The sequence below is a fragment of the Phycodurus eques genome, chromosome 4 (assembly GCF_024500275.1).
Source record: "Phycodurus eques isolate BA_2022a chromosome 4, UOR_Pequ_1.1, whole genome shotgun sequence".
Classification (NCBI taxonomy): domain Eukaryota; kingdom Metazoa; phylum Chordata; class Actinopteri; order Syngnathiformes; family Syngnathidae; genus Phycodurus; species Phycodurus eques.
The window spans coordinates 18,861,117-18,885,256 of NC_084528.1; the positions used below are offsets into that span (position 1 = coordinate 18,861,117).

General features: G+C 41.2%; 3 protein-coding genes and 1 non-coding gene across 4 annotated transcripts in view; 2 read left to right on the forward strand and 2 right to left on the reverse strand.

The window, feature by feature from the left end:
• Nucleotides 1–4,886, reverse strand: part of lpcat3 (lysophosphatidylcholine acyltransferase 3) — a 38,149-nt gene extending 33,263 nt beyond the window's left edge. The window contains exons 1-3 of the mRNA XM_061674386.1: nucleotides 4,729–4,886; nucleotides 3,828–4,174; nucleotides 1,394–1,501 (exon numbers count right to left, since the gene is read on the reverse strand). Of these exons, the coding sequence (XP_061530370.1) occupies nucleotides 1,394–1,501; nucleotides 3,828–3,912 (193 nt within the window). The 5' untranslated portion in view covers nucleotides 3,913–4,174; nucleotides 4,729–4,886. The remainder of the gene's footprint in view (nucleotides 1–1,393; nucleotides 1,502–3,827; nucleotides 4,175–4,728) is intronic.
• LOC133402224 (U7 small nuclear RNA) lies at nucleotides 4,665–4,719 on the reverse strand. Its single transcript, XR_009768500.1, has one exon. It is a non-coding gene; the product is annotated as a U7 small nuclear RNA (small nuclear RNA).
• Nucleotides 4,887–5,384: 498 nt separating the features above from the next.
• Nucleotides 5,385–12,378, forward strand: tpi1b (triosephosphate isomerase 1b). The gene is made up of 7 exons (XM_061674388.1): nucleotides 5,385–5,619; nucleotides 6,921–7,044; nucleotides 7,113–7,197; nucleotides 7,274–7,406; nucleotides 8,874–8,959; nucleotides 11,635–11,722; nucleotides 11,815–12,378. The coding sequence occupies exons 1-7, from the start codon at nucleotides 5,511–5,513 to the stop codon at nucleotides 11,931–11,933; spliced, it is 744 nt and encodes a 247-aa protein (XP_061530372.1). The 5' UTR covers nucleotides 5,385–5,510; the 3' UTR covers nucleotides 11,934–12,378.
• A 1,906-nt stretch (nucleotides 12,379–14,284) lies between these two features.
• Nucleotides 14,285–17,272, forward strand: LOC133402077 (zinc finger protein 112-like). The gene is made up of 2 exons (XM_061675654.1): nucleotides 14,285–14,521; nucleotides 14,631–17,272. The coding sequence occupies exons 1-2, from the start codon at nucleotides 14,359–14,361 to the stop codon at nucleotides 15,272–15,274; spliced, it is 807 nt and encodes a 268-aa protein (XP_061531638.1). The 5' UTR covers nucleotides 14,285–14,358; the 3' UTR covers nucleotides 15,275–17,272.
• Nucleotides 17,273–24,140: the final 6,868 nt, after the last annotated feature.

Sequence of the window (24,140 nt, forward strand, 5' to 3'; positions counted from 1 at the left end):
GGCAGGGTCCAACATTAACGGTAGCCCGGGGCCACTTCGCCGCTGTGTCGGGCCACCACCTACAGTGGTACGGAAAGTTTTCAGACCCCCTTAAATTTTTCACTCTTTGTTATATTGCACCCATTTACCTATTTATACCTAAATTTCCTGTCACACTTATTGTTGATTAATGCTGTGTGTGTTTCTTTTTTTTTTTTTTTTTTTTTTTTAATGAAACCATTACTTTAGGTAGTGTGTGAAACAATGACGTCTTGGTCAATTTCTCTGCCACAATGGGCCCAACACGGTGTTAACAGTAAAAGATAAGTCTAAAGTACTCAGTAGCAATATGGTGTAAGACTTTTGTCCTAATAAATAACCTTAAGACACTCAACATATTGAAGTTGCTTATCATATTGTCTTGAAGAAAGGCAGTGTTATGCACATGCAGTTATAGGAAGAGAAAACTATGGTGCTCTGGTCAAAGTAGCAAGTTTTTTCAAGTCAATGGGTTCAAGCTGCAAGTCTTTTAATGTACTGTTGAGTCTAAAGTCATCAAATTTATGACTCGAGTCCAAGTCATGTGACTTGAGTCCACACCTCTGAACAATTCTGGTTGAACTTCTTAGTGGAACCTTGGTTCACCAACAGTCCAACAATCAGTTTACAAACTAACTTTTCGTACAAATATTGCCTAAGTTGACGAACTCTGCTTCCTGACATTTACATGAAATGCTCTCTTGGTTTCGCTCACTCCATGTAAATGTCATTCGCTTCACGCATCACCTATTTCAGCAATAGCCGTTTTTTTTCGGGGGGCTGTAAATTACCCCTTAGTATTTTGGAGGAGGCCAGGCCACTTAAAAGTACAACACACAAATGTACTACAGTGTGTGACTTTTGGCTTAATTACACTTCTTAAAACCTTTTTTTTTTTTTTTACACGTTCTCTTTTATTATTTTTTTATTATCATACTTTGCAAGACAGTGCTACTTTTCTTTATTAAAAACACAATAACAGAAATTGTGGTGGGTTTTTGGGGGTGCTGGAAAAGGATTCATTTCAATAGGGAAAGTTGATTTGAGACGAGTGATTTGATGTAAGAGTATGGTCACAGAACGAATTATACTCCAAAGTCTAAGCACCGCTGTATTTTATACGTCACACCGGACACGAAGATATCTAAATGTCAGATTGACACAGTTGTGGCAATATATCCCTTAGTTGCGTCAAACGTCAAATCTTCTGTTACGACTCTGAGACAGCTAATTAGCAGGGTCTTCTATTGTTCAACTTTAGAGATTCCACTGTCATTTAAGCCCGCGGTCTTGACAGAACAGGCTATTATTATTATTATCTATTATTCACACAGTCACAACACAGCCTGTATGTAAACCTTGCCGCGTGTCTCACCAAAGTTAAACGTGGCGAGGGCCAATCCAGAGAAGGTGTGGAACAAGTGGATAACGGTGGCGGGCTGGTGGAACAAGTAACGCCGGTAGATCAAGGCAAATGGATATCCTGCAGGAGAGAGACACAGAAGGAAATAAATACTGGCAACTACAAAATGACAATGGCAGTTTCATATGAACCAATAGAAATTGTCGATCTTCAAGAGGTAATCATCTTCAAACGTAAAGGTCAGACAGAAAAGACATCCAGTGTAAAAAAGATCATAAAGGTGAGCTAAATATAGTTTTATGCGACTCTTAAAAGGAGCTCAGCCAATATTCCCTCGTTCAAAGGGTGTGAGGCACTTCGTGTGCTACTTCATGATAGCAGCATGATTTAACCTGATTTACTAGATAAGCGGCTTAACTTGAACTAGGAGTGCCAATGATACTGATGTTTGACACTTGAATCAATCTGCTATATGCAGTTAAAAGTTAAATACGTGTATATCATTCACTGTATTTATAAAAATATGATGAGATATATTTTAACAGAAACAAATCCTAAACATTGGATATTGTCATCTTTGGTAGCGCTTGAAGACACTGTAGAGGTTTAAAGTTCCTCCAAATGCTTTGTCTCGGTCTCCTGCTATAGGATTCCGTCATTTACCCATGCCAGAAGGAAGTCCTTTGACCTGTTTTGACAAATGCAGGCGTTTGAATTGTGAAAATACCACATACTCTATCACAACATATATAACAAAATGATGTACTGTGATACCAATATTTTGTCCCAATTCATATGCAAAGCTGGACAAAAGTACTTGGATATCAATCGAGATGTTGCTCATATTTTCTCATGTTCTTCCTCTCTTAACACAAAAAGCAAAAACCATGACATTTAAGGAATATTTTTCCTGAAAACTTGACTTTCCAAGCAGCACTGTACTTTTTGATTATCAACTACGGTCTGCTAACTTTTTCAAAGTAGTTGACTGACATCAAACTTCCATAATATCTACCTACTTCCATTATCTTGAAAATGAATGGTGATGAAATTTTACCTAGGCTATTTAATATGACTGTAAAGTACAATCTCAGATTTTTTTTTCACAAAAATCTGATTTCCAATTTTAATCGATTTGATCACATTTTCTTGCGGAAAAAGTAATTGGCAATGACATTATTTAAAATATGAAATGGAAATAAGACATTTAAACTGATACCAAACAACCTTTAAAACTGTTTCTTTTCCAGCGTGTTTTCCCCCCCTCTTCTCATGTAGAGTTTTGTACAGGTGAGGCAAGGGGACCTCTGCAAAATATTTGCAGCTTGACAGCACATACTTCAGGTCAACCGTTTCCAACATGTAGATCAATCACTGTTTTTGCAACATATAAATGCAACCTCTCTTTGGCAATCTTCAGCACGATTGACTCAGAAATGTCTAGTCTGTTACTTGGCCGGAATTAAAAGTCACTAGTAGTAGTGACTCTTTTTTTTTCTCTCTCTTTTTTTTAATAGTCACTACAGGTGTCAGCAAAGTCGATATAGTGACCAAATCATTCATTTAAGCAACACTGACTCTGACTTTGTAAAATAGCTCCTCTCTGTGCACAGCCATGCTGTTCGTGTAACCAATGCACGGAGCGAGAATGTGCTTTGAACTACTAAAGCTGCTACAAAAAAATAGATAAAAAATGTCATCCTGACAAATGCACTCAAATTAACAGCTATAATTAATTCATTGCCTAGCCCTACCCTTTCCCATTATGGCCTTTAAAAGGGGGCACTGTAAGGTGTTTTGCTTCATAACCACACGGTTATGCAAAACCCATTAAGTAACACACAAGGACAGGGAACATTCAAACACGATCAAATTTACTGCAGAGCCATCGTGTTGCCTTGTGGCCCTGCTGCTGACAGAGGTCCTGACATGTGTCAGGGTAAAGTTCTCACACACACACACACACACACATTCATTCAAAGCCCTGTGGGTGTGTTTAAAATCATTCTGTTCGTTTTACAAAATCTGTTGGCATGAATGCTAATTCATGAACTTAAAAATAACTGAACATTACACAATGTTAAGTTTGGAAGGTGTTTCAATCATGCGACGTTGGTTGATGACATACATTAATTGCCACTCAAAGTAGTTGTTTGCTCGTTAGCGTCGATGTTGTTGATTTGAAAGCAAAAACAGTTGGCATGATACCTTGCCTCCCCCCTTCCCCCACGGTTTAGCATGATTATAAAAATGCTTTATGGAAGAGGGAGGTGTGACGAGCACAATATATAACATAGCTGACTCGTATGTAGAGTGTAAACTCAGTTTGGAGCTGTCACAACACTACGTGGTAGATGTTCCACGCAACACCACCATTAAACCAAACCACTAAAACGCTATCTTAAGCAGCGTTAGCGTCAACCCGTATCGTATAATGAGAACTTACCAACTAAAATGGACAATATTAACCGAACAGCAGGCTCAGAAGAACCCAAAGACTCCGATAGATTCTCCAGCCATGGAGCCGCCATCTTTACTGTGGGCGGAAATGTCTCCACGCGACGATTCACTGACTACGAGGCATACATCCACACGCTTACACACACACGCTTACACACACGCGCGCGCACGTATAAAATAGACAAGGTTACGTGGGAACCCGCCGTGGTCCGGGCCCCTCCTTCCCCTCAAAGGTGGCTCATTCCCCCCAGCTCCTCCTTCGACTTCGTCTAGTCAGTGAGCCAGTATGGGCAACGTCGTGGTGCTCATGAATATGAATTAAGGCAGCAGGAGCTGATTGGATGAGAAGAAAGAGTTCATCGTCACCAGCTAATCATGTCGCGCGTTTAAATGAACATTAATGAACTTACTTACTAATAATGCTTCGTCACACTTTTTGCGATATGCAGTTTTGGTGGGTAAATACGTGACACGAGGTTTTGTTTTTTGCATGAAAACGTAAACTATATTGTACAATTATCACCAAGCGCGCCTCCATGTGGCTAGACACTAGAATTACATTGGAAAGAAGCTTGACATACAGTACAGCGAACAGATGACAGCAACTGAGTTCATATTCATAAAAATGCGCTTCTTTTTTTCGTTAAACTATCTCTGTCACTTTAGCTATGGGTTACACAAACTAACAACACCCACATCGCACCCGCTTAATCTCCACCTCCACATCAAACGCTTTAGTACAGTTGTGGTTGACGACTTACTAATAGGTAAGGTTCGACCACTGGTATAGATATGGAAGATTGTTTACTTTGAACATGAAAGAGTGGGCTTCTCTTTAAGAGAAACCTGCTAGACAAATATCTAAAGAGCAAATATTCCGTAAATACCTGCTCATCGGCGGTAGTTTTAGAACATTAAACCCATCGCTTTTGGTCACGGTGTCACACAGCTTGCTTTCTTTTTTCCATCGATGTTTTTTTCTCCAGACTGTCGAATACCCACACGTGGCCAAATAACTCACGTGAATCTACCAACGACAACTAAATTCGTAATACATTTGGGGGATTTGAGTTTAAAACGCAGATGTCTACAAATTATGCACAGCGCTTCTCCAAATCCACCAATCGGCGTAATGAGGGCGGGTACAATAGCGCCTCGGCCAATCAACATGCGATACGCCACTGTTTCGACTACCTTTAGCTGAAAAACATTTCACTTTGCATTACAGCTGCAAACATTAGAGTCTTTAAAAAAAATACTTTTACTTTTCTACTTGGGTAAAAGTCTCTATTTTTTTTTACTTTTACTTAAGTTAAGAGTTGAATCCGTACCGTTTTTATATCTGTACCTCCATTTACGTAAAGATGTTGAGTTGACATGACATTTATTACTCTTAAAGCAGTACATTTGTGGCTAGATCACGTTTGTCTGTTTTTCCACAAAGCTCTTGAACGCCTCATGACATTCTGCACTTCCCCTTCCTCAAACATGGAGGCGCGTTCATGGGCGGTCCGACACAACCCAATGTAGCTGCTCCAGAGGAGGGGTTAGCTTCTCCGTCTTTTATAAATAGGCCGAACGGCTCTCTGACGCGCGCTCATCTCCTCTCCAAGTCAACCTAGACCTAGGTAGGTTTCACTCGACAGCGAAGACACCACCCAACGGCAAAATGAGCAGGAAATTCTTCGTCGGTGGAAACTGGAAGATGAACGGCGACAAGAAGAGCCTCGGCGAGCTCATTCAGACCATGAACGCCGCCAAGGTGGATCCCAATGTCGGTAAGAATTGTAGTGTTTAAACATCACCTAGCTACACAAACCCTAAAACAGTTCGATTTGGTGTCTTTCGCTGAATGAGTACTGCGTGCGAATACAAATTTAAATGGGATGTTGTGTCACGTTAATCAGTCAATGGTGGGTGTGCGTTTGGGGCGGCACGTAGTCCAGTTTTGCGTCTGCTACGCGCGGTGTGTTCGCGTACACTGGGAGGCTAAATAGGCGGCCTCCAATTCACTCTGAAACCAACATTTACAGTATGTGCTGCATTTATCCAGTACATTTTTTTTTAAATCGAATCGACTCTCTTGCAGAACAAATTGTTAGTTATTTCAAGAAATGATCACGTGAGGTGCTCTCGTGTACAATTTTCCACATGTAGCATGTAGGCAACAGTTGGCAGTGACCCCCTTTTTTTCTGCAGGCTTGCAATACCCACCACAATGGTTCTGTTTTCACAGAGCTTTATCACTGCTGCTCGCACAATGGAGATGCTGAGTCTGTGGAAGCCAGTTTCCCCTGTCAGCTCTGCTTTTGTATTACGCCACTGTTGTGTGTGTGTTTCACTCAAAGCCCTCATTTGCCCTCCCAAACTCACACACACACACACACACACACACACACACACACACAATCCTTGCACTTTGCCCCATCTATGCGTACGCCCCTCGGAGTGCCAGATGAAGCACGCTCTTTACCATCAGCCAGACGTGACCTCCACAGAATGTGATCGTGTCGGTGACCTTTTTCCGTGCTGAACTTTACGCAGAGGGGTCTGCAGAGAATTGACCTTTAGCATGGCATTAATGGCACTGTGTGTTTTAATATAGCCAGCCCGGGGCTACAGTTACAATTTGAATACCGGTGTATCAACTCTAACTGTACTCTGACCAACCCGATCTACCTCTGCTGCCGTCGATAAGATCCAAGTGTTTGCTCATTTCGAGATGCTGGCTTAAAATTGTCTTTGTGTACCTCAAATAATGACTTTTGTGACACAATATGTTGGTCCGGTGAAGAAATAGATATACAGGCATGACAAAAGGAAAGGGGGGGGGGGGGGATGCTTAAGTCCTCCATTTTGTTAGTTTATACTTTCCTGTTTTTTTTCCCCTATGGATTATTTGTGGAATTTTATTTTTAATGCATTTAAAAAATAATTTAAATGTTCAACTTCTCAAAGTTAAGTTACAATTGTGTGTGTGTGTGTGTGTGTGAGCGTGTGTATATAAACAAAGACAATAGGACAACAGAACTTGCACCAATAGGAAAAACAAATATAAAGGTACACTTTATTTCGACAGAGGTGGTGTGTGGCGCCCCATTCATTTACTTGGACTTTGCCAGGTCCAAACTGGACCCCAAGTTCGGCGTTGCCGCCCAGAACTGCTACAAAGTCGCCAAGGGGGCTTTCACTGGGGAGATCAGGTATGTCCCCTTCCCTAAGCACAAAAAGTAGCACTCCCTGACCTTCCGTGACTCGCGCATGCCTTCAGCCCTGCGATGATCAAGGACTGCGGTGTCCACTGGGTGATCCTGGGACACTCTGAGAGGCGCCACGTCTTCGGAGAGAATGACGAGGTGAGTGCGCTTTCGCCGTAAAGATGCTAAAATGACACGCGACTGGTGAATGAGATGTCGCGTCGTGTCTCATCAGCTCATCGGGCAGAAGACTGCCCACGCGCTGGAGAACGGTCTCTGCGTAATTGCCTGCATTGGTGAGAAGCTGGATGAGAGGGAGGCAGGCATCACCGAAAAGGTCGTCTTTGCTCAGACCAAGGTCATTGCAGGTATGACTGACATGTTTTTCCATTTTCACCTCTTAATGTCTGAGTGGTTTTGTCCCAATCTTTTTAGTGTGTACACTGGATATATTATTTATTCATTTTAATCCTTTTTCAACCAAGTTTTAAAGTCAGACGTTTGCCTTCAAATGTACTTTGTCCAGGGATAGGCCACAAGTAGTATACTGTATATACAGTGTACAGTAAACCCAAATTTATCGCAGGGATTGTGTTCCAGAAAACCCCTGCAATAAATGAAAACCGAAAAATAGTAGCCAATTGTTAATTATAAATTCATTTCAATGATGTTTTAAACTACAATACTGTAGTTGAAGAAACTCAAGCTAAACGTTGTTCTTTACTTGCATTGATTTCTGTCAATACTGTTATGAGTGTGTACATTAGCTGTTCTTTGGGTTAAGGTTGGTATTTTTGAATTAATTTCATAATACTCTGACTGTGCCCTGTTATTTAAACAGTTAGTGTCCGGTCATGTCGTTTGCTCCCACAAGCAATTTAGTGATTTACCAAATGTATACGTTGCATATACTCAGCCAGGCTTCTTTTCCTGCTATGAACAAGAGCCCAGTTGACCTGTGAGTCATTGATGCCACATTTAAATTATTTAGCCTTTTAAGATGATTGTATCATATGTGCAGGTGAATAACTGCACTATACTGACCTTTAAAAAAAAAAAAAAAAAAAAAAAAAAATCTGTGATGCACTGAAACCACAGTAGAGGAACCGCAATATAGCGAGGGATTACTGTATACAGTACTGCTTACACAACCCGAAATCATCCATCTATGCATCCATTTTCTGAGCCGCTTATCCACACAAGGGTCGCAGGAGTGCTGGAGCCTATCCCAGCTATCTTCGGGCAGGAGGTGGGGTACACCCTGAACTGGTTGCCAGCCAATCGCACAACCCAAAATCATCTAGCCCACAAATGCACGTTTTATACAGTACAATAAACTTTTTGTTCATAGCGTTATATTTTTCATAAATTTAGGATGGGCCTCGACTTGATGGGGAAAATGATCCCCAAACTTGTTCTAGTTGAATTTTTTGGATTTCCCAATTTTCTTAAATGCAACAATAACTCTGTTTTTGCATGTGGCTTATCAAAAAAGGCTGTATATTGTCAGCCACTGCCTCATTCTTGTTACGGTGCACACTACAGATTGCAGCAACTCTTGTTTGCTTCATTGTGGTCGGCTGTAAAAGCACAAATAGCATTGTTAGAATTCCAAGTCGTATCTAAAATCTCCTTACTGTATGTTTTTTGTGTGGCTTCACAAGAATAGCCATTTGTTGCTATATAGTGCCTTTTTCGGGTTCAGAGCACACTCTACTCCTTGCAGAAACTGCCGCTCACTGCAGTGGTGTGTGATAAACAAGCACAAATACAGTTTTGGCTGAAGCACTGTGGGAGTTCTTGTTTGAATTTCTGTTCTTGTTTTTTTATTCCAGAGAATGTCAAGGACTGGAGTAAGGTGGTTCTCGCTTACGAGCCCGTGTGGGCCATCGGCACCGGCAAGACAGCCTCCCCCCAGCAGGTAAACTACAAAGGGGAAAAAAATTTTTTTAGCTCTGAGACTCCTCCAGTCACCGATGGTGGCAAAAGTACTCACACGCTCTACTTAAAGCGGGAGTTTGCCATTTCCAATCAGAGCCACAAGGCTTAACTTTCGAGGTGCAAGTAATTTTGTCTCCGTTACGAGTAAGGTGCTGTTCAGAAGTGCAAAGGGAACAGGTTGTGTGTGTGTGTGTGTGTGTGTGTAAAAACAAACAGATTTTTGGGGGGGATTGGAAATTTCCCCTTTTTAAGTAGCAGTATGGATTCATGTTTAAAAAAAAAAATAATAATAATAATAATTTGTAACAGTCGAAGTACTGATTCAACTCATACTTAAAGGTAAAAAAAAAAAAAAAGCAGGACAGACTCTGAAATGTTCATTAGTGTAAAAGTGAATTTTTACTGTTAATGATATACAATACTCGTTTCACCACAAATCATTCTTTGGAGGCGACAACAAATAGTCTTAAATAAGGCTATAGATGGGGAATAGCTTGCTTCTCCGAATCAATTGATTATTTTTTATTATAATAATTATAATGATTATTATAATAACTTCGAGTACAAAACATGAAAACCTGACTCACTTAAAACTTCCTCCTGGTTCCCCATCCGGTTTTTATACGCAGTGGATTTAAGAACATGTGGGACACTGTTCTCCATCTCCACCTGTTGCTGACGATGGTAGTAGAGGAGCAGAAGATTTTGCTCAGGAGATTCAGCAGCACAAACGCAACATGGCAATCCTCAATGTTGGCGGTGTTTGAGTGCAGTCAACTGGGACAACTACTTCATCATCTCAGGAAAGATGCGTATTGGATTGAATGGATTCAGAGCTCCCTTTAGTGAACAAGTGGCGCAAGGACATCATTCTGCTTGACACTTAACAGCATTTACTGTTTCACCGGCAAAACTTCGGCAGAGGATTATTTTTAATCAGCCGATATAATAAGGGTCGGGCCCTAGTTACAGTGGGTACGGAAAGTATTCAGATCCCCCTTTTAAAATTTTGTAAAATGTAGCCATTTGCTAAAATAATTTAAGTTCCTTTTTTCCCCACATTAATGTACACACAGCACCCTGTATTGACGGGGAAAAAAACGGAATTGTTGACATATTTGCAGGTTTATTAAAAAATAAAAACTGAAATATCACACAGCCATAAGTATTCAGACCCTTTGCTCAGTATTTAGTGGAAGCACCCTTTTGAGAAAATACAGCCATGAGTCTTTTTGGGAATGATGCAACAAGTTCTTCACACCTAGATTTGGGGATCCTCTACCATTCCTCCTTGCAGATCCTCTCCAGTTCTGTCAAGTTGGATGGTGAATGTTGGTGGGCAGCCATTTTCCGGTCTTTCCATAGATGCTCAATTGGGTTTAAGTCAGGGCTCTGTCTGAGCCATTCAAAAACAGTCACGGAGTTGTTCTTTTAGCTGTGTGCTTCGGGTATTGTCTTTTTTGAAGGTGAACCTTCGGCCCAGTCTGAGGTTCTGAGCACTCTGGAGAAGGTTTTCGTCCAGGATATCCATGTACTTGGCCGCATTCATCTTTTCTTCGATTGCAAACAGTCTCCCTGTCCCTGCAGCTGGAGGAAAAAAAAAAAACACAGCATGATGCTGCCACCACCATGCTTCACTGTTGGGACTGTATTAGACAGTGATGAGCAGTGTCTGGTTTTCTCCACACATGCCACATAGAATTAAGGCCAACAATTTCTATCTTGGTCTCATCAAGCCAAAGAATCTTATTTCTCACCATCTTGGAGTCCTTCAGGTGTTTTTTATCAAACTCTATGCGAGCTTTCATGTGTCTTGCACTGAGGAGAGGCTTCCGTCGGGCCACTCTGCCATAAAGCCCCGACTGGTGGAGGGCTGCAGTGATGGTTGACTTTCTAGAACTTTCTCCCATCTCCCGACTGCGTCTCTGGAGCTGAGCCACAGTGATCTTTGGGTTCTTCTTTACCTCTCTCACCAAGGCTCTTCTCCCCCAATTGCACAGTTTGGCTGGGCGGCCAGCTCTAGGGAGGGTTCTGGTCATCCCCGACGTCTTCCATTTAAGGATTCTGGAGGCCACTGTGCTTTTGTTTTTGTTTGTTTTTGTTTTTTGTTTTTTGCAGAATGTTTTTTTGTAACCTTGGCCCAATCTGTGCCTTGCCACAATTCTGTCTCTGAGCTCTTCAGGCAGTTCCTTTGACTTCATGATTCTCCTTTGCTCTCCCATGCCCTGTGACTTTTAAGGTCTTATATAGACAGGGGTGTGGCTTTCCTAATCAAGTCCAATCAGTGTAATGTAAACAGAGCTGGACTCTAATAAAGGTATAGAACCATCTTAAGGATGATCAGAAGAAATGGACAGCACTCAATTTAAATATGAGTGTCACAGCAAAGGCTCTGAATACTTATGGCTGTGTGATATTTCAGTTTTTAATAAGTCAGGAAAAAATGTCAACAATTACATTTTTCGGTCAATATGGGGTGCTGTGTGTACATTTAATGAGGAAACAAAATGAACTGAAATGATTTTAAGAAATGGCTGCAATATAACAAAGAGTGAAAAATGTATGGGGTCTGAAAGCTTTCCGTACCCACTGTACTTCCCACCACTGCCAATCGCACACCACCGTAGCATCTCCTCTTTTGTTGTAATATTCCAGGCTCAGGAGGTTCATGAGAAGCTGAGGGCGTGGCTCAAGACCAACGTGTCCGAGGCTGTCGCCAACTCTGTGAGGATCATCTACGGAGGTCTGTCGTGCAGCAAAAAATACAAAACAAAACAAAAAAAGTCTTACAAAGAGCAACTTGCATCCTTCTCGTCCCATGTGCTCTTCTTCTAGGTTCCGTGACTGGCGCCACCTGCAAGGAGCTGGGCTCCCAGAAGGATGTGGACGGTTTCCTCGTTGGCGGAGCGTCCCTCAAGCCCGAATTTGTCGAAATCATCAACGCCAAGATGTAAAAACATCTGCTGATGATCCATCAACTCTGTACTTAGTCCTCCCCATTATTTTTTTTTTAAATTAAATTAAACATACTTGTGCAATGCGGTCATGCCCTCCTTGGATGTGTTTGGGTGCGTCTAGTCTTGAGGAACAAGATTGGAGCGGGTTGGCACATGCACTGAAAACTTCTGTGCACTTTTAACACTTCCACAACAAGCTGTAAAGACTGACCATCACGCCTTTACTTGAAACGTTTACCACCCTGTGTCTGGATCACATTATCTGTCTCTCGCCTGTGTGTTTCTAATGCTCCCTCTGTATGTAGCGTTCACCTCCCCGTAGCTGTGCATGAACCGCGTTCTCATTGGCATATCCATTACGTGTCCGGTCATGTTGTCTCACGGCTGATGGTCTTTGAGGGTGAGGAGGCTGGAAGGAAACCTAATAAACCATTTAGAGACAGTCTTTGTGTCTTATTGCGCTTTATTAAAGTGTTTTCATAAATTTAGAATTGCGCTCTGAGGAGCGTAAAAGCTGAATTGGACACTGATGGATCCCCACTCCAAAGGAATGCAGCATTGCAAAAATGTTAAGGATATTTTTCTTTTGGATGAACTTTCAGGATGAATCTAAAATGCACTAATCTTTGAAGGAGAACTTAATTTGGCCTCCTCTAAACTTTTGAATACATGTCCAACTGTTAAATGTTTCAGTACTTTTTGCTCAACTTTCTATTCTCTAACAAGTAACTGAACAACAAAATGCACAACCAGACTCAACCACTATGACATCGCACATAAAGTCAAATCAAACTTCTAAATGGGTTCTATAGAAAAAATTAAACATACAGGTTGAAAATAAAAGAGAACATTTATGGTTTTAGCCAAATTCTCTCCATTGCATTATCTTTAAATGTTGTATTTACTTTTTCTAACTGGTGTTATCACACAAAATGTTGAATTTTAATACTAGTGCACATGTGCTGGAATCACAATTTTCATATTTGAGCTAATTTCAATTTAATGTATAATAGGACAAGATAGCATAATACATGATGCCAAAACCTAAATATTTACCAAAATGTTATTTATTGTATTTGGTTTTTTTTTTACATATTTTCTTTTTTTGTTTAAAAATATTTCTGATGGCAAGAGCACTCCACACGAGAGCGCAAAACAAATATCAACCAACATATTTTAATTGTATTTTTTAAATTATGATTCATTCAGAAGACAGGATAGCACAAACTGAATATTTACCAAGATGTTATTTTTATAAGTAAAATAGTTATTTTAAAAATGTATTCTATTTTTATTTCACTATTTTATTGTATTTTTTTATTTGACATTATTAATTCTGAAAAAAAGAGCATGATACATGATAATGAAACCTACAACCCCAATTCCAATGAAGTTGGGATGTTGTGTTAAACAAAAAAAAACAGAATACAATGATTTGCAAATCATGTTCAACCTATATTTAATTGAATACACTACAAAGAAAAGATATTTAATGTTCAAACTGATCAACTTTATTGTTTTTAGCAAATAGTCATTAACTTAGAATTTTATGACTGCAACACATTCCAAAAAAGCTGGGACAGGTGGCAAAAAATACTGAGAAAGTTGAGGAATGCTCATCAAACACCTGTTTGGAACATACAGGTGTGGAAATACCACAACGGAGACCCCGGACTGTTGAACAGCTGAAGCTGTACATCAAGCAAGAATGGGAAAGAATTCCACCTATAAAGCTTCAACAATTCGTGTCCTCAGTTCCCAAACGTTTATTGAATGTTGTTAAAAGAAAAGGTGATGTAACACAGTGGTAAACATGACCCTGTCCCAGCTTTTTTGGAACGTGTTGCACCCATAAAATTATTATTTTTTTTAATTATAAAAATTTAAAAGAAAGTTAATGATTATTTGCTAAAAACAATAAAGTTGATCAGTTTGAACATGAATTTATCTTGTCTTTGTCGTGTATTCAATTAAATATAGGTTGAACTTGATTTGCAAATCATCGTATTCTGTTTTTATGTTTAACACAACCCCAATTCTGTTTTTATGTTTAATACATAATACATGGTTGTATTTACCAAAAATGTATATCTTAATGTTATGTTTAGTTATTTAAAATGATTATTATTAACTCTGAAGACAAGACAGCATGATACATGATAGCTCAGCCTTTTTATTTTATTTGGTATGATTATTATGACCATTAAACTATAATTTTATTTATTTTATTTTATTTTTTTGCGGATGTGTCCTGCAGTTGCACCTCCGCTGCAGTAGGGGCAGCGAATGAAGGCGTATCATATTTCTACCTTCCGAAGCTCATTTCCGTATTTACAAGCGGAGCGTGACGTTCAGGGTCGCGTGAAAAATACGTCTCGGTGGCGCAAATTGGAGCTTTTAATTTCCACTCCGGGCAACTACGATGCTCTCCTTGAAAGCTTTTCTCAACGAGAGGCTGGCGGCGGTAGCGGAAGAGATCTTCGGCGCCGTCGAGAAGACAATAGACGAGTACAAAGAGGAGCTTTGCCGTGTGAAGGACTTGGAGATCGGTCGCCTCAGAATGCAGCTGAGGCTTCTCAAGTCAGGTCGGTTTGAATGTCATTTATCAATCAAGAAGCGTTGCATTGCTCTCGTGGTGTTTTTATTTTTATTTTTTTTAAATTTTTTATATATAAATGTCGTTCTTCTAACTAGATGCATGTAATGGAGTCCAGCTGCAGGAGCACACCCATCACCACCTCCCTCCTCCTCCTCCTCCCCCTGCACCTCAGAAGCATGAGGAAGCAGCAGCATCAGTAGACATGGAGGCCCCTGAGTCCCAAAACATTGAGGAGGAAGGCAGCAGCAGCATCTTGGAGCATCCTAATGAGACCGCCCATGTGAAGAAAGAACCAGAGAGGAACCACAGGGAGTTCTGGCTGGGCCACGGCTCCGAGCCTCTGGAGGATCTGGAGTCAGACATAAAGGACTTCATGTCCTCAGCGTCGGGCGTGAGGGGGGGCCTGCACGACCCCATCTTGCCTTTTCACCTCTATCATCACGGCGGCATGGGCGACGAGGGCAAAGAGAAGCCCTACAGCTGCTCCGTTTGCGACAAGCGCTTCGGCAACTGCTCCCACCTGGCCGCTCACATCAGAACGCACACGGGTGAGAGGCCGTACAGGTGTGACATCTGCAGGAAGAGCTTTGTCACCACCAGCGCCCTCAATAGACACCAGACCATCCACACTGAAGGCAAACACTACGTGTGCATTTACTGCAGCAAGGCCTTTAAATGGATGGAGTCTCTCGGGAGGCACGTGAGAATTGCCCACAAGAGGCCCAACGCCCCTCAATGACCTCACATTTTGTGGGGCAAAAACAAAAAAAAATGTAGTAGTATTTATTATGTATGTAGTATGTATTCAGGACGGTGATGTAGTGGTTACCCCGTCTGCCTCTGAGGCCCTGGGTTCGTGTTCTCCATGTGTCTTTTCTGGCTACTCTGGCTGCATTCCATATCCACAAAACATCCCTGCTGGATTAATTGAAGACTCAAAATCAGTGGCTCTCTAACTTTTTACACCAAGTACCACAGTCGTAACATATTAGGCTCAAGTGTTCATAAAGAAATGAGCCAGAGGTTATATTCCTAAAAACGATACTTAATATTATTGTATGGCAGTGTAACATCATGCACAATTTGAACACTGTGATAAATACAATACAAGTGACCCCGTCGTTTGGTCAACTGTTTGCTTAGACTTGTGAGCAAAAATTGCCACAATACAGCAAAAATTGCTGTATTGTGGCAGTGAACTCGATTCAACTCCCTTCTCAAGCAGTCGTATAGCAGATAGTGAACAATTCTACAAAAAACAGGGTACAAGCTGTTTAATGACGCTCCCAGTTGAAGTTTACTGCCAAACTAAACGGAAAGAGAATTACACGTTCTGTACTTAAAACAATCACACAACTTTACCTTCCACTAACTTAATGCTAACACACAATGCAAAACGCCATAGACGGGCTAACAGATAACATTGATAGTCGCGGTGTTATTACCCCTTGAGCAACTGGTATTTGAACACAAAGGGTGTATCAACACGTAGACGGATAATACAACAATAGTCAGGGGTGTAGAGTCTTTATTCTCTGCAAAATACAAGTAATATTGTTGCAATTTACAAGTCATTAACAGTAGTTGTGAAAGTCTTCTTCATTTGTGTTTTCATGACAGTATTATACTGCCTCCTGGGGGCCAAGTTGCGCACACCCAAAGGAGTCATAGTGATGCACAAACTGTTCAATTCTTCACATTCTATTTAATTATGTGATTATTACAATATGTTTTCTGGAGTACATTATCATAGAGGCTAGTTTAGATTTGAGATACGAGTGTTTTGACTTACAAGCATGACCACAGACTTGAATCTTAAGGCACCATTGTATAGGGAATAAAATTTTAAAAAATGTACTTAAATATTGCTTCAATTGAAATCTGTAAGGGAAAATAAATGGGTTGTAAATTGGACACACCTCAGAGAAGTGTTGTGACATCCCTGCCAAATTGGAATGATTAAAAACACAGATAAGTATATAAAAGATTGTGAAAAATGAAGCCTGTCTCTGAATTCACTTAACATGGTCTTGTACAGTTAAATACAACTGAACTGTACTTATCAAATGTACTGTATTAGATTAAAAAAGGTTTTAGCCATTGTAACATTTTGCATGGTTTGAACATTTAAATACCACTAAGGGAGCCTAGTGGTACTCAAAGCACATTTTGAGAACCACTGCTCTAAATTGTCCATAGGTTTGAGAACGTAAATGCTTGTTTGTCCATCTGTGCCCTGCGATCAGGCGGCAACCAGTCCAGGGTATAGCCCGCCTCTTGTCCAAAGTCAGCTAGGAAAGGCTCTCTAATAAGAAAATGGATGGATAGATATTTATTAATCAAGGAAGTATGTTTGAGAATGTAACATGCAATTGTAAAGGACTCCTCAGTGTACGACGTCAACGCCAACACCTTCTCTTGGCTCATGATCCGTCGACGCTGCAATTCTTCCTCGCCTTTTTCTTTGAAATTTAATGTACTCGTGCAGTGCCATCGTTCCCATTTGTTTGAGTGCGTCTAGTCATGAGGAAAGCCAACAGCCTGTTTAGCTTCCTCTATGATTCTAATTAATATTGTATTTGTGTCTCATGTCCTGTGTGTGTGCTTACGACTATCGCCTTGCATGAAATGTGCTCTTGTTGGCTCTTTTGCCAAGAGGGGTCGTGTCCGTTACATTTTGTGTTTCGGTCGATGGTTTTCAAGGGCGAGGAAGATGTTATGAAATATAATAAACTGTTTAGAGACTGTCTTGGTGTCTTCTTTATCTACATTAAGATTTAGAAATAAAAAAAACTACTAAAATAATCATTCAGTTAAAATGTATTGCTCATAAAAGTTCATCAAAGAGAAAGAATTGGCCCGAAATAAGTATTTAAAAAAAAATATATGTTCTTAAGGAGAAAATCTATTATACTTAAAAGTTAAATAAAACTGAACTTGCCATTAAAAAAATACTGTCCTGGATATTAAAAAAAGTTAAGCCATTACATTATGTGCTCTTTGAATATTTCTTTCAGTGATTCCTTAGCGTATCACTAGATGTACTAATAGTGGTGCTCGTACCACATTTTGAGAAACACCGTTTTAGCTTTGGTGCCATTTTGTGGCCAAAGAACGACGAAGTGAGCGGAGGAGCTTCATTTGGTCAGGCCATACATGGCCTTGACTACTACTAACGTTCTCTTTTGTCTACTACTGTTCTATTATTTACTGTACATTCGGGGAGTCTAACCACAACTGCATAAACCTTGAGCCCATCAACTGGCCACTGGGGGAATAGCAGGTGTCCAACATAAGGACTGTGACAATTTGGTCTAAGACACAAGGGGAGGCGCTGCAGGAGTAAATTTTTAATTAGGGATAGTTTAATAACATTATTATTTTTAGTGGTAGTAGTACAAGTAGTTTAATGTTCGACTTTTATTACGTACAGCATTGACTGTCCCGCCAGCCACCAAAGTGGCAGGCCCGGACAGTGTGTGTCCCTCCTGCTTGAAAGTGTACGCGGACCTGCTTGCCCCGGTGTTCACGCAGATCTTCAATAGATCTTTAGAACTGTGTGAAGTCCCATCATGCCAGTCCCCAAGAAACCTGCAATCTCAGCACTGAATGACCACTGACCTGTCACGCTGTCATCTGTGGTCATGAAGTCCTTTGAACGCCTCATGCTGGACCACCTCAAGAGCGTCGCAGGACCCCTGCTGAACCCCCTGCAGTTTGCCTACCGAGCAAACAGGTCTGTGGATGATGCAGTCAACATGGGACTTCACTTCATCCTAGAACACCTCAACGGCGCGGGGACCTAAGCGAGGATCATGTTCATGGATAAAGGTCAGCTCTGCGTTCAACAACATCATCACCGAACTCCTCTCCTCCAAGCTTCTCCAGCTCAGCGTCTTGCCTGCCATCTGCCAGTGGATTTACAGCTTCCTGACGGGCAAGACACAGCAGGTAAGGCTGGGGGACACCACCTCATCTACATGTACCACCAGCACTGGGGCGCACCAAGGATGGGTCCTCTCTCCGCTGACTTACTTGATGTCAAATGTTTTTGTTGCTGTTACCTTGAAACATGACCGGTATCGATCCGATACCTGGTATCAGTACTCGCCCATCCCTACTATTTAGGATACCATCCATCCATCCATTTTCTGAGCCGCTTCTCCTCACTAGGGTCGCAGGCGTGCTGGAGCCTATCCCAGCTATCATCGGGCAGGAGGCGGGGTACACCGTGAACTGGTTGCCAGCCAATCGCAGGGCACAAACAAACAAACAACTGTTCGCACTCACAGTCACACCTACGGGCAATTTAGAGTCTTCAATTAATGCATGTTTTGGGGATGTGAGAGGAAACCGAAGTGCCCGGAGAAAACCCACGCAGGCACGGGGAGAACATGCAAACTCCACACAGGCGGGGCCGGGGATTGAACCCGGGTCCACAGAACTGTGAGGATTTCTCACAGATTTCTTATCTGTACTGTATTTCTCCATCTTCCACACATGTCAAAAAAGTGCCGCCCGCTTGATACCCAGAGTTGGAGAACGCTGTCGCTACATTTAAAAAAAATAAAAAATACCGGTACTTGAAAATCATGGTCTAGTATGTTTTTTTTTTAATTTGTAATTTTTTTTTTATGGTGCATGGTCTAGTATGTTTTTTTTTAATTTGTATTTTTTTTTTTTTTTTATGGTGAGGTACACCGGTATTTTTTTTTTTAGTACCTTTACATCTCCATCGTTCTGCTGGGGGACTTCAATGCTCTCGTGAGCAATGACAGTGAGACCTGGAAGGGCGTGATTGGGAGGAACGGCCCACCCGATCAGAACCCGAGCGGTGTTCTGTTATTGGACTTCTGTGCTCATTATGGATTGTCCATAACGAACAACATGTTCAAGCATAAGGGTGTCCACACGTGCACTCGGCACCAGGACACCCTAGGTCACAGTTCGATGATCGACTTTGTGGTTGTGTCATCGGACCTGCGGCTGCATGTCTTGGACACTCAGGTGAAGAGAGGGGCGGAGCTGTCAACTGATCACCACTTGGTGGTGAGTTTTAAGAAGGGCAACCGGAGTGTGTCTTCCAACTACAGGGGGATTCCACTCCTCAGCCTTCCTGCATGAAGTCTGGCCAGTGGACCACTCCACCATCAGTTACCAAAGAGAAACCTTTAAAAACTGAATATAATGATTAATGATATCGGCATGAAAAAGTGGCTAAATTAAAAACAAAAAAAGTGTACTGTACTTAGTAATACTCTGGGCTTTAAATTAATTTCCAAATGTCTGTAATTATTCATTATGCTTTCATTTCAAAACCCTCATTTGGTGCATTTACTGCAATAAATAATAGTAAACTGTGAATTATACCTTTCATTGTAAGTACATACATTGAAATGATATAATGAAAATGCGACAGTAGTGTTTTTTTTTCGCTGCCTTTTGATTACCTCCTGAGCCGATGGTGGTTCCGTGTAATCCTGTAGGGGGCAGCAGTGTCCCATGGGTGACTATGTGCAATATTTGTTTAGAAACGAGTAAATCAATATGAGCTTCATTTCCTTGAGGTAAATTGCAGATATTTTTGCTGTTGTGCAACTTTAGCACTGTTTTTATTTTGTGGTCACAAAACAGAAAAACAAAACTTGTAGGGTACGTTCTATTCTCTCTCTCTCGCTCGCTCTCTCTCTCTCTCTCTCTCACACACACACAACACATGCTAGTTAGTGCGTCCATGTGCAACCAGATTCACGTGCAAGTTAAACGTCAAGTCCAAGTCAATCAGATTCTAGTTTATTTCAGTTGTTTATTTTCACCTCGCCTCTCAAAGAGATACAAAAATAAATCAGTTGAATTGTACAAATTCTAGGTCACATTAATGGTGGCAAAAGCTTAAAAATGATTTATCCTGGTCAAAAGTCTTTTACAAAACAAAAACATGGCATTTGAACAGGGGTGTGTATACTTTTTATATCCGCTGCAGCCTGTTTTTGTAATCTGCCTGGTGAGCCTACAGTATTGTGCTGTTTAACAAGTAGAAACAATATAGTATAAGACCAGTTCTTGAATTTGCCTTAATTTGTTACTTTACAAAGATTTTATCTTATAAAATTTTATTTATTATATATTTTTTTAGATTAAGTGATATTGTTCAGTAATATCTGAATTTGTACAAGTTTTGGCTACTCTACCCACCTCTGCATGTTTATATCCATCCAGCCATCCATTATCTGTACCGCTTATCCTCAATAGGGTCGTAGGCGTGCTGTTAGCACATCTGCCTCACAGTTCTGGGGACCGGGGTTCAAATCCTGGCCCGCCTATGTGGAGTTTGCATGTTCTCCCCGTGCCTGGGTTTTCTCCGGTTTCCTCCCACATCCCAAAAACATGCGTGGTAGGTTGATTGAAGACTCTTAATTGCCCGTAGGTGTGAATGTGAGTGAGAATGGTTGTTTGTGTGCCCTGCAATTGGCTGGCAACCAGTTTGGGGTGCACTCCGCCTCCCGCCCGAAGATAGCTGGAATAGGCTCCAGCGGCGCGCGACCCTTGTGAGGATAAGCGGTAAAGAAAATGGATGGCTGGATGAACGTTACATGCATGTTTTTGGAATGTGGGAAGAAGCCGTTGTACCCAGGAAAAAAAACTAAAACATGCAAGCACGGGGAGAACATGCAAACTCCACACAAGAAGGCCACAGACCGGAGCCAAGATTCGAACCCCAAACATCAGAACTGTGATGCAGATACACTAACCACTCGTTCACCGCGCTGCCCTATCTTAATTTATCTTCGTTTAATTTTGTCTATTAGCCTTTTAGTGGTTTTCATAAGTCACTGTGTATGTATTGTACAAGAATAGGATGATTTATTTATTTTATTTTTTTACATTTTTCTCGGACCAGTTTGAACCTTTTGAACCAGTGTTCCAAGATTGTATACTACAAGACGTGCATACACATACAGTACTTAGTGTGTGTGGTTGTACGGTAGGCACATATTTCATTGTATTTACCAATCCATTTCATTCTTACATCTGGAAAAACATTTACCCTAAAAGGTCCCGGCTGGCTTTTATTGTGAAAGCAAGGAGGGAAACACCACTAAGTGATTACTTGCCTGGGATGGTGCAATAGCTCCCCGAATAAAACAACAACAAACAGATAAAGGTACAGAACGTCATGTTGCAAGGAGAATGTTTGCTCCCTTAGTGTTGCAAGGTCCTTAAAAATATAGATTTAAAAGAGGAGAAACTTATTATTTTTTCCAGAAGATCCTGTTCACCAGATGTGAAAAAAAGCAATAATTATAAGAAAAATAAGCAATAATTATTGCAATAAATGTATTGAGCGACATTTAGATCATTGTAACGGAGTAAAGGTACCGTTACTTCTTAACAGCAGAAGCAGCGGAAGTTTTTTTCCGGTCTTGTCAACTCATGTAACTTACCCAAACCAGGTCCCGAGCACACAGGCGGAACCTCAGGCCACATATTAGTCTGCCGCGGAGTTATCACAATTAAATCTGTGTATGGATGGTGGATGTGTGGAATGGATCTAGCTGCCAGCGGTCAAGGAGTACGAAACAGCCTATGACGTCAGCGACGGCGACCCCACTCATCGGATCTATACGATTCACGTAATGGCCTATTGAGTTCAAAACGGCGAATTTCGCAGAAAGGTGACTGATTTGCATGTATGTAATAAGCACGCTCATACATGAGCTGCTACTGCCACAACTGACATGCAGGCACTCAAAACGCAGACTGGTTAAGTCAGTTAACAGCCAGCCTCTAACCTGAGCCCACAACAGCCAATTCTACATTCTCATTCGCTGACCTCCACATCACTCACCGGGCCAGGCTCCACCATTTCAAGCCACACACACTCAAAGTCATTGCTATTGCATGTTGCATGTGAGAACGGTGACCCCACGTGCACAAAAATACAACCTGCACCTCACGTGTACATGTTTAATCATGAGAAATCATTTTATATCCGATTACTTGATTAATCAATGAGTTAATCAGTAGAATAATGGACCCGGTGATGATATGCAACAACTAACCAATGCTACTGATGAGCGGTGCGGTGGGATGCTCCATCTTTGCCTCCGATGTTGTCGACGTGATAGGGAGGTACTATTTGTGTTTTTAAGGTTGATGTGCTAACTTCCCCACCGTGCAGCAAAATGTATGTATTTTGTACTTTTATTTTTACTTAATTGTATTTTATTTTTACACTTTACTACTTTTACACTTACACTCATTCTATCAATCTATCTTATATGCACTTTTTTAATTCTTCCAAATCAGGCATCATTTTGCAGATGGCTTTATTTTATTGTTTTGTTTTTCTTCCAGCTATCACATAGCCACTATTTTTTTTTAAACCCTCAAAACTTCTATTCACATTTTATTTCGAATATGGCCACTGCTTTCCAAGTGTCCTATCCCCTAGTATCATTGCATCATTTTACAGGTGGGGAAAGTCTCCAGAAAAGCCTCTGCCACACTACGTCAGGCAGGCAGAGAGCCCTCGTCTGGTGCTTAAGATGTTCTACAACGCTTTAAGCTGATCCTCTGGGATCATCTTCACAACAATAGAGTGGAGTGGTTGAGAGGGACCGAGCCACTCATCTGCTTTTGTGAGTTGCCTCTGCAAGCGGTGTTCCCTCCCGAAGATGAATGATACATGTACGCTCATTCACCAATCAGCGCGACTGTCTCTCGACGCAATACGTGTGTGACTGTGACGAAACTGGAAAATGACAGCAAGCTTCAAGCCTAACCTCCCGGTCAGTGGAGAAAACGCACAGTAAAGTTAAGGAGGCGCTGTGTTGGTGGCCACGGGGCGACCTTTGACTTTGACAGCTCCTCCAGTAGGAGAAACATGACTGTGGAGCTGTTGCATCAGCTCGAGAATGCGGTCAAGTGTTCTTCATGTCACATCAAACATGTCAACAGAGTCACAACATAGCATGTGGACCATTTAGAGACCCACTGCTTCATACTTTCACTTTTGACTGCGCACGAGATGCATTCAAGGACTGCCCAAAACAACTGAAGAAAATCTCAAAAGGAGACGAACAAAAAAAACAATGAATTAAACCAAATGGCGACAACAGCAAGATTGCACCAAATTGTGCCAAAGTAATATGAATGCGAATATGCAGGGTTCACTCTACATACTAGACTCGGGCATAATAGACAGCGCTTTTGGCCTGAGCACAAAAACAGCGAAAAGTAAAGCTTTTTGGCTAATAACCGAGGATAGGTCCCCCCCAAAAAAAAGAAAAATCACTAGAAATGCGATATCTATGGGAAAGGAGAGCCACAGTCGCCGATGCACTTTTCAGCTGTTAATTCAACAATGGTAGAACAGTAAAACACATAAACACACTGAGAGAACAGTCATGTACAAGCTGCTGTCAGGCACAGCTCTCACTCATACAATCACACGCAGACTTGCTGATGCAACTTTTCACCCCATCAGGCCCCGCCTCTTAAAGGCACATGCCTGTACACAAAAACTATACAAAACGTACAGTATTTTCTACACATTTCATGCTTACAATTAGTTTTTTTTGTGTTCACCCACATTTATGTGT

Bases quoted from the DNA above. Each gene is read 5' to 3' on its own strand.
- tpi1b (XM_061674388.1), top strand. From the start codon at position 5,511: ATGAGCAGGAAATTCTTCGTCGGTGGAAACTGGAAGATGAACGGCGAC. The intron at 7,198-7,273 runs GTGAGTGCGCTT...GTGTCTCATCAG, and splicing joins TCTTCGGAGAGAATGACGAG to CTCATCGGGCAGAAGACTGC. The intron at 11,723-11,814 runs GTCTGTCGTGCA...CTCTTCTTCTAG, and splicing joins TGTGAGGATCATCTACGGAG to GTTCCGTGACTGGCGCCACC.
- LOC133402077 (XM_061675654.1), top strand. From the start codon at position 14,359: ATGCTCTCCTTGAAAGCTTTTCTCAACGAGAGGCTGGCGGCGGTAGCG. The intron at 14,522-14,630 runs GTCGGTTTGAAT...TCTTCTAACTAG, and splicing joins GCTGAGGCTTCTCAAGTCAG to ATGCATGTAATGGAGTCCAG.